The sequence below is a fragment of the Bombus impatiens genome, unplaced genomic scaffold, assembly GCF_000188095.3.
Source record: "Bombus impatiens unplaced genomic scaffold, BIMP_2.2 scf_0128, whole genome shotgun sequence".
NCBI classification, from domain to species: Eukaryota; Metazoa; Arthropoda; class Insecta; order Hymenoptera; family Apidae; genus Bombus; species Bombus impatiens.
Window position 1 is genome coordinate 196,421 of NT_176547.1, and position 10,484 is coordinate 206,904.

The window sequence follows — 10,484 nt, forward strand, 5'->3', positions numbered from 1 at the left end:
CCCTCGTCGCGGCCAGCAGCCCGCGACCAACGTTTCACTTCATGCCGACTCTCTGTTCCTTTCTTCCCCTCTTCTTTCCTCTTGCTCGACCCCGTGTCGTCTCTCTGCGTCCGCCAGGAACGAATGCACCGTATGCACTCGTTCCGTCTGCGACGAACGTACTTATCTGCAGCCAGACGTCGTTGTTTCCGAGCGATTTTCGCTGCCGTGAACATCGCGTCATAAGAAGTTCGTTTTCAGGGGTTGATAATATTACCGGCTTTGATTTAGAGTATAGTTAGTCGACGATGAAGTTTTAAATAGCCGAGGTGATTATCGTAGAGTGGCTTTGGTTTAACGCGTTTACTACGTACGTCAGGGATACTGGTTGACGCATAATTTCGCGTTTGATACCGATTCGTATGCGGAATGCAAATGAAAAATTATGAAAGTTGGAGAAAAAAGTTTGTAGAATAATTCGCTCGAAGGACGTATGTTAAGTTTTTCGATGGAGAAACAGATTTTGTATGAAAATTATTAGTTAACGTACGAGGCGTGCGGAGAAAGGTGGCACAAGTTATTTTAATTTGAGAAAAGATCGTGGCTGAAGTTTCGTACGTATCGAAATATTAAAACACTTTGTTACACGCGTTAAAACCTTGAAAATTCATAGCAAAATTCTGTAGACAAACTTTGCATGCGATTATTTTATCCCCTGCTTATCTCGTTTTTTGCAAAAAAAAAAGAAGAAATCCATTTCTAGTGAGTTTCTCGTATGAAGTAGATAATGAAAATGTGACCGACAATGGACGCGTTAAAAGAGCATAAATAGTTTGGGATAAACGAAGAGAACAATTTTGTTATTAACGGTTAAACTTAGAAGCTTACTTTAACTTCATATCCTTACACTTTGCTCTCTACCGACGACTGAGATTAAACGTATTAAAATATATGCATTATTCTCTCGACTCAAGGAAACGATTCCAATTAACATAAAAGGGAAACGTAGAATTCTGCGTTATAATACTTTCATCGAGCATAGCTATAACACCGTGTCTCGACATTGCGTTGCAATTACTTAGAAACTGTAACAAACTGCGTGTCGTTTCCAGTTCACGACTGAGTCGCGAGTAAGCAGAGATCGAGACTCGCAGGGTGACTGTTAAACAGTTCGGCTAATTTCTCGACCTGTAAATGCCGCAGAACCACCGCATTAACTTGAAAATAATACGAAAAGTATGGACATCGTCACGACATGGTTGCTGGTTTGCTTGCGGGAGAGAACGACCGCATATTAATCGTGACACCCGGCGTTGTGCACGAATTTACGAGCTCGAGGGTCGCGAAACGAAAATTCAGAAGCGGTCGGGAAAGTCTTTGAATCGCGTGACCACTCGACCCTCCATTGTACCTTGTACTTAACTCGGCTGTTAACAACTCTGACCGATACGTTTCGCGGTTTTTATATAATTCGCGCTGCGGTAAAGTCGATCGTGTCGACTTCTCGTGGCGAGAGAGAGTTTTTCAAGAACGAGGGGGCGGTCTCGTGTTTCGAAAGTTAAGGTTTCGAGAGCGTGTTCTCGTGTATTAGAGACACAACATGCAGCCGGTACACCGAGTGTATACGCTTTGCTGTAGACGCGAGAGAGTTCCTAAGGGAGATCAGTGTACGATGGCCGGAAGTTTTAGAAAGAACAGAGTGCGAGGCGAAAGTTTTAGAAGCGAAGTGGGAGTACTTGCGAAGATTAGGGCGGGAGATTTTGTTATTGCTGCATCAAGAGGATAGTTTTCGTTTGAGCTTTCGTTTGCCGATAATTAGACCACGGATGTTCATACGTTTATAAAACTTACGGAATATGAAGATCACAGGGAAATGTCAAACGCGATAATTCTCATCTTTTATCTTTTACGATATTTTGTTTTTTGATAGTAATTTTTAATCCAACCGCGTATTACCAGATAATACCAATTCTATTCGATTTGTTTATGCAATTCGTTTGGAAAATCATACGCAAGAAATATCGGTTTTTTAAAGTATTTATTATTTCATCTTGGATATTATTAGGTTTCCTTTGGTTTTACAAGGAAATAATAGACGCACAATGTTTTTTGTTTTATATTACTTTATTGAATTATGCACGAACGTAATAATAGAAATATCACGAAATAGATCATACCTAATTCAATAAAACAATGTAAAATAGAAATTGTTCATCTATTATCACCCATTATGGTATTTTGTTTGATTTTTTGCAAAACTTTATGATTTTATCTATCTCCAAAACGATATCTTTAGGTCCAATAGATTGTTCCCATTTTCTACTGTATTATATTTAAATATATCCTTTTAACTACTAGATAACACGAAGCTCAGGAAGTCAACAGAATTATACTTATCAAATATTTTCCCTGTAATCATCGTATGTAAAGATATACAAAATATCTAAAATAACTTGTAGCAGGTCTTCGCGTATATGAACTATATGTACGTGAACGAAATTTTAGTAAATGTCTAATTAAACGAACTCCTCCTGCTGGTCGAAGCTACCAATCTAAACGTGAATTTTTATCGTAATACCTACATAAACAAGAAATCATAGATAAAAATCAGAATAAGCAAGCTGCCATTACACGAACAATAAAAATTATTTATATACAAATTACTTGTTCCTCGACAATTTTATATAAACGGAGCTCTATCGTATTTTATAATATTTAACGAAACAAATTTCCATTTAAATTGCATTTCTTTAGACGTGTTCATAAAAACACGAATTTGCAAAAAATCTGTAGTCCACTGACCATAGGATTCACGTTAAAAGTTATTGAAAAATTCCTTATAATTTTGCCAATTGATCACTCGAGGCGACAACTTGGTAACTGACAGTGAGAAAGTTTTGTTTTTGTCTAGGTACTTCGCATATTGATACTTCGTCGATGGTAGTTCAGAAAGATAAAGTGGAACGACAAACTTTGTTCAAAGGTTCGCGGTAATAACATATAACGTATTAATAATAATATATTGAACGAAAAGGTGATTGCAAATTGGACGAATGTACGGAGAAATGAAATTCACTTGATTATCCTTAATTTCCACGATTGCCACAAGTACCAACGATCCTGTTGAGAGCTAGTAGAATGATAGGCTCGCTGGAAATGAATACGAAACCTCATTACGTTAGAAGGATGAGGACTAGGAACTATTGAATAATTAAGTAAAGCTGGAAAGACGTTATGTTCGAATCGGATGGCGGATGGAATGATTAGCATCGATCTCTAGCGATGATTTCCTGGAGATCCTCGCCTCGTGGAATATGTAATTTGCGGCGGCAGTGGTATAGGCCAACGCGTAGTCAGACCTAGGTCGGATTCGATTGAACCGCAGTACGCCGGATATTGCAGTCACTGAAGAATATTTGATTTCCACGTAACTAGGAAGGTTCGTTCATTGATCTGGATCCTGAATTCTCATGTTTTTTCCACGTCGGTTAAATCTCGAACGGTGTTACCTCTCTCCCTGGTGTTCTAACCGTGAATTTTTATCTCCAGTCGTATTTGCATTATAATCTTTTGGTTCGTATACGAATAAAGGGAATATCCAGGTTAAGAATCGTCTACCTCGACAAACCTTATGTATTAATTCGAAGCCGAGAAACGTTGGTTATCGATAAAAAGTAGCAGCTATTCAGTCAGCAAAATGTAACGGATACCTGTGAGCATAATCCGTAAGCGGGGTAATAATAAGCGAGTTGCGCGTTACCCTCGCGTTCACCGCTATTGTTTTATAACCATAATTAACAGAGTCTAAATAAATGAAGTCGGAGGGTTAATAACGCGCATTGTAAACGGCGCATTCAGCAACTCGGCTTTTCACCGACGTACACGAGTGTCGTTTGGTCGCTTCTAATTAATTCTTCAAACGGTTCTTGCACAATACGAAGGTCGGTCGCAATATTTGCAAGTGTTTCCATTGTTTTCGCCTCATCCCATTCCATCTCTATCGTTCTCGTTCGCATGTTTTGTCCATTTTTTTTTGTAGCGATTCTTCTGAGTTCCTTTCCCCCGCCCCTTCCATGAAAAGCATTATCGCATCAAGCCAAACGGAAATTTCACGATAATCGCGGCTCGTGTATGACGGCCGGAAATCATTAAAAGCCCAACCCCAGGCGGCTCTGTGTATAGTTTCATCAATCATCTCTCGTAAGCGCGCATTAATAATCGTTTACTATTAAATATGCATTCGTTTGTCGTCCGGTCAGTTCTTCTCACCCCCCACAATGTTCCCTCTTCGCGCCAACTTTCTCTCCCGTGTGTTTCAATTCTCATTCGATATTAATCGTCGCGTTACTAGAAACTTTGTTTCTTCGGTGCTTTGATTTGTTTCTCTTTTTCAAGTTCGGTTCTTATCGAGATGGTCGATATTTTGCGTTCGATTGCGTCGATAGAACACCGTGAAGTTATTACGGTTCATTAATTTGGTCCTAGGTCTCGCGCTCCATATATATACACTGGGCCGCGTTTCAGTTATTTCAAACAGAACGATTAACAGGTAATCGTCTAGTCAATTAGTCGGCGAGATTTAAACGCGTTTGCACACCGCGTTTTAAATGTTTTAAAAGCGACAGCTATTGGTCGATCTACATGACGCGGCCGTGTTATCCCACGTGAATTATCAAATTTGCGCGGATTTCCCGAGAGTTGCAATATCGCAATCGAATCGTATCCATTAGTGTCGTTGATAATTAACAGCAGCCCACTGATTTTCAGTTGTTGGCTAGAGACTGCATACGCTCGAAAATACTCTGCATACTGCTTCGATTTCTGTTTGCCATTGTTTTATTGCCACGCGTAATTATGCGAATTTTTAATCAACGGTTTGACAATGCTTGCTCTCTTTATTTTTCATCTTTATTTTTACTGCGACGTGTACGTTTCGAGAGCTTTAAAAACACAACTCGCTACTTTTCCTCGTCTTTGTTTAAGCGAAGATACCTTACGCTCGCTAAACATTTTCTTTGTGAATGTCGACTAGTAAATTTACTCCTCGTAAATTGCTACGTATAATTGTTTGAACTCGCGAATAATTATCCGTACTTCTAATTACATCTTGATGTGCATAGCTAAGCAGCTGCTCAAAAGGCGTGAGAGAGAACTCGAACCGTTAAACCTACCTATACTGTTTCTCAACATTCTTAACACCGTGCTAATTGTCGTTATTTTATGATGAAAAGATACCATTAATTCAAAGAATATCGTAGAATATAGTTGACAACAAGAACAATAATGCAATACCTGAACGATATCATTAAGCTGTACATATGATATATCCGATATTCTTAAACAAATTTTGTACAGTTTTTCTTTTTTCAATGAATATTTTCATTTATGTATACGTTTTGTATATTATTATGAAGTTTGGCATTGTCTTTTCTTTTCTACGATTCTTATAAACGTTACGTATATCGTCTAGAACTTAGTGAAAAATAAATTCCCATATTTCACACGTTGCAACTTAATACATTTATCTCACAGCCGAATAAATGACAAACTCCGCAATTACTGCATTCGAGCGTAAAAATACTCGACAAATCAAAATGCCATAGATAATCCAAAAATTCGAGGAAAATCTTAATAAATAATATTTCTAACGCTATTACTCTTTTACGACTTGAATTTGTAGGGCTGATCAGTGTGGCTTCTGAACAGTTTAAAGTTAGAAAAGAAATAAGAGAAATGTCTATATCTACTATCTAACGAAACTGTAAAAAAAGTATTTCAAAGAATGTCTCTAGCAAATAGCTTAAGCAATTTACAAGTACGTGGTTCGCCGAGTCCAGGAAGTATCGCAGAATTACAAAGTCGAGGTTTGCGAGGCTTCGCGCAGAGGCCGGGCTTGGGAACCCGCGCCACGAAATTGGGATTTCTTTTCAGGAGTTATGCTCTTCAACCGTCATTCATTGTGTCTACCAAAAAGAAAAAAAAAGGGAAGAAAAAAAAAGAGGGGAACAGAGATAAAAAAGGAGGGAAAAAGGGAGGAAAAGTGGAAGGAGAGAAAAAAAAAACGCGAGGCAGCCGTGTAACTATATAGAAGCACAGGGGGAGAAAGGAGAATCAGTTTCGTCGGATCGTCGTCGCAAAGTGCGCGCGTTTTACGCTTCCGCGAAAAGTGGGTCAGACCAAGCCGAATGACTTGGCACGTTTTCTCTCGTTTCCGTGGTAGACGATTCTGCCGGCTTTCACGGCAAAAACACGACCATTCGCGACCGCACGAGTATCCGTAGCGTTTTCAATTCCTGTTAGTCCTGCAGCACGCGCCCTTCCGCCCACGAGATTCGCTTTCACGGAACCGTCCAGGGGAAAGATGACGCGCCGCGGTTAACGACATCGTCATTATACGTCGCGAGCGGTGCTCCAAGATCACAGACCTTCTGATCTTTCTTCGACACTTCTCTTCTCTGGAGTCCCGCTTTGTCGCGACCATTCGGAGCAACCGTGGTCTTTACGGATGCTAGCTCGTTTCACGAGAATCTTTCGTTTTTTCGAGCGTTCAATTTAACCATCGTTTATATTCTTCCTCTCACTGTTCCATCGATTTTTACACAATTTTTTAAATTAAAGCAACGTTACAGGATTTATATACGTCTAGACGTATGTATATTTCATGATCATAAATTTTTGACACAAGTATAATACAGTAGATTTCGTTCAGATGAAAAGAAGACGCGAAGGAAAACGTTGAAAACAGCGACCTCAAATGTCAAAGAGGAAAAGGAGCGAAAGATAGAGATAGATAGATAGATAGATAGATAGAGGAAGAGAGAGAAAGAGAGGGAGAGGGAGAAAACGAACGTCCGCTTAGCCCGAAGCCCCGTGCCGCTCGAAGAAACGTTGTTTCATATTCCTTGTGTACGTGGAACCCATTTCAGACCCGTTTCAATCATGAAATCGGGGACGTACTACTCGACTGTGGAAGAACGGTGGCTGTCCGCCCTTATAGATCTACGACCGGCATACTCACGAAGCCGGGCTTGGACCATGAAAGAGAAGAAGAAAACGTCAATGAAGATGGTGGCAAGAGTACGATTCCGGGTCGAGCTTGGTCCGGGTGACCGAAAAAAGGGAGAATAAGACACGGGGGCGTGAGCTGTAGCCGGATAAAAATAGAATCATCGATGTGGAGGAAACGAAGCAAGGAAGATAGAAAGAAAAGGAACGTTCTCCTCGATAAGAAAAAGAGGGTTGATATGTGTCGGTGGACCAGGAATCGGTTGGCGGTGGGTCGAAGAGAGTGGTGGTAACGACAGCGGTGCGAGAGGGTGGCAACGTAGGAGGATTTGGAGCTCTGCCACGTCGGGAGCACCCTCTTGCTCGAGAGCTCTACTGCGATCACCGATACCACACTACAGAACGTCCGCGGTTGGTACTCTTAGGGGTTTGGAGGAGGCTACAGAGAGGCACGGCCCTCGAGGAGAAAACAGGTGGAACGACCCGAGCTGTGAGCTTGCTGGAAGAGCGTAAATATTGATAATCCCTTCGACTATACCTAACTACCCTCTTCCCATCCTCTTGCTGGATTAGATCGTAGTCTCGGCCAAAATTGTTGCGAGCGGCCCACGGACCGCCTTCCTCGCTAAGGTTAATATCGTTGCGGATTGAATGAGGATTTTGTTGATACGATTTTCTGTAAACAGTTCGATGCGCTACGTATACACGATGGAAATAGGATTGCAACGTAATTAGATGAGCGCCGTTTCGTTGGATAAAGCCATGTCTTTCCCTTCGAGGCTTTAGTTTTCTTCCTGAGAAATTTCGACGTTTCTTTAAAGGGTATCGTTTCCTATCTGTCCGACCTTTTTCCGTTCTGTAATTTTTCTCTCTGACGTAATGTTTGTATTACGGATCCTTTGGATTCAATTCCGGAATCGGATAAAGCCTCGTAAATCAAAAATTATACTAAGTATTAGATAACGTTTGCGCTTGAACTGTTAACTCGCTCCTTTGTAATGCGTATTATATAACTAGAATCCTTGATTCAGTGTTACTGTTCATAGCAGCGTTCGTTCTTTATCGGTAGTGTTACTGTTATTCTACGGTAAAATTAATTTGCCTCTTCCATCAAACGACATCGAGTCGATTAATCACATCTTTTTTATTCTCTTTTATCTCTTGAGATTTCAGACTTATAACCTACATTCTCTATTCGTAACAACAATTTATGAACAATACCTCTCACCGAAGAAAATTGAGAAAAAAGTGACCTCGCTGTAAAACCGCGTCGCTATCGATGATGGTGCATTTTGAAAACTATCTCTATTATTGTAATCGATTAAACTGTCACTGGAGCGGCGGTTGATAAGTAAACGTGTTAAACATTGTCGGAAAATAGCGCTCGATATCAGGCGCTCGGGTTACAGAAACGTTTGCGGATTACACATATACGAGGCAACTGGATCGCGCGTTAATGCGAGAAGGGATGAGCCGGTACAACTAATTTCAGCTTCGCCATTGTTCTCACGGTGCTGCTGTCACTCTCGAGACACTGGCTGTGTACCGACTAAACCTTCCTGCGTCGCACACACACGATCGTGTATTTATTAACCAAATGTATATTCCATTCGGTTATTAAACGTTATAAAGCCAGCATGTTTGCCTTTACGAGACCTTTGATCCTATACAATCCCCTCTCTCGTTCCCTTTCTAGCGTTACACCGTACAAATTTAGCAATTTTGTTTCCGATATTATCAGTTTCTGATAATTATCAAATAACAAATTCTTTAGTCGTGTGTTTGTGATTTGTAAAATTACTTTGTTTGGCTTTTTATGAATTGAGTGTCGTGGTAGAATCGTTCAAGTAGTATAGGCAAATAAATGTCGAGTCAGAGAGAGGCACAGAAAGTCGAAAGACGAACTTTAGGAAAGATACATAGGAGATAAACGATCGGGAGAAATTTTTCGCGTTGAAACAGAGGAGGCACGTTTAAGACGAGAACTAAACGTAGCCTAATTAGAGAGCAGCTGCTACGATCGGACGACGCAATAATTGCTCGACGAATGAATTTTTGAACGTAACAGCGAACGCGTCGCGACTATTAAAGCGCGAGACGACGACAAGGCGTCTTGAAGTTACGAGGGGTGGCGTCATTGTGATCATTGAAAGAGCGTGTGCGCCCGGCTGGTGTGTCGTATGTCTGGGCATGCAACGTAGCCTGCATGTTTCCGCTCATTTACATGCAATCACGAACGTACATCCAGACACCGGAGAAGGCTGTACACTGTACAATCTCGCAGCTCCGTATTGTCGACGGTACCGTGTCAAAGATAGATGTTTCGCGTATACACGCTTGCACGTGGACTTGAAATCGTATGTAGAATCAGATGGTCGAAAATGCGATCGCAACGTAACGCGCGCGTAACTCAAACGAGGTGATTGTTTTTCTCGCCCTTCTATCGTGCCCATTATAGCCGTTTATCGACCAATTTCGCGTGCCTCGATGGGTGTGCATGCACGGCTCACCGCAGGCGAAACACGTAATCGAGATATAGGATTATGGATCATTAATTAAATCCTTGCACCTAGCTCGCGCCGTAGAATCAGCTGCAAGTCTATCGATTGCCAGCGTGTGGTATTCTAGGCACATTAGGCTTCGTCGATTAACTTCGACTCGGCGTCCGTTCGAGGTCACGACAAGAGAGAGAATTATTCTCGGAGAGTTTGTCGGAGACTCGAGTTCGTGAGTTCGCCTAATGTGAGCGCGTGACTGTCTCACCGCGGAGGTGGGTGTACATCAACTTCGAGCGGAACACAGCGTAAAGTTCAAAGAGACCTTCGCATACACGCGGCAAGTCCGCCAACAGTTTCAGCGTCTATCGATTTAGACGTGCTCGGCTACGTTTCTACCCTCGCAAATTACGCGTCTTTACTTTTGGTGGCCTGACATCACGTCCGGGTTTTCAGATTACGCACGGATACCGGTGCATTTACCGATCTTACGCGATTACACGTTCTATTTGGCTGCCTCGTTCGAGCAGCGAGACGCCTCGCTGTTAGAAATGGAATCACGTTGGATGGTAAGACCATCTGATCGACTAGAATCTTTCTTTCTTAGGCGATTCGACGATTACTTACTTCGCGATCGCGTCGTTTGCGATAACATCGGATTAACCTCGAAGGAAACGGAAACATCGAGCGAGGAGTAAAAAGACAGGGAAGAAACTGTACTTACGCGGCTTGCGCGAACGGAGCACGATGCGTGGCGGGCAGCAACGCGACCGTGGCCGCGAGGAGGGCGAAGCTCCAGGAGGCGGCGTGGAAGGACATCGTATTATCCGTGGAACAAGACGGGATGTCCACGTTCCAGGAGAAGCACGGCGCGTTGCCGTTCACGATGACGACGAGGACAACGACAAGGACGTCGACGAGGACGTCAGCGGATGTCCTGAGGCGTTGTTACCTGGCGCGTTGACCCGGCGCCTCTCTGCGTGCCGTCCGCGTCTCACCCTCCCT

The 10,484-nt window shown here is 42.2% G+C and overlaps 1 protein-coding gene and 1 long non-coding RNA gene across 11 annotated transcripts in view; one reads left to right on the plus strand and one right to left on the minus strand.

The window, feature by feature from the left end:
• LOC100749433 (gamma-aminobutyric acid receptor subunit beta) overlaps positions 1-10,478 on the minus strand; it is a 98,335-nt gene extending 87,857 nt beyond the window's left edge. For 8 of the 9 annotated variants that reach the window (XM_012381137.3, XM_033318850.1, XM_033318849.1 and 5 more), the window contains exon 1: positions 10,204-10,478. In XM_012381137.3, coding sequence (XP_012236560.2) covers positions 10,204-10,298 — 95 coding nt within the window. In that variant the 5' untranslated portion in view covers positions 10,299-10,478. The remainder of the gene's footprint in view (positions 1-10,203) is intronic. The other variant, XM_024365028.2, reaches the window with a different exon arrangement.
• LOC105680274 overlaps positions 1-10,484 on the plus strand; it is a 153,131-nt gene that overhangs the window by 96,257 nt on the left and 46,390 nt on the right. The gene's annotated exons all lie outside the window — the stretch shown is intronic.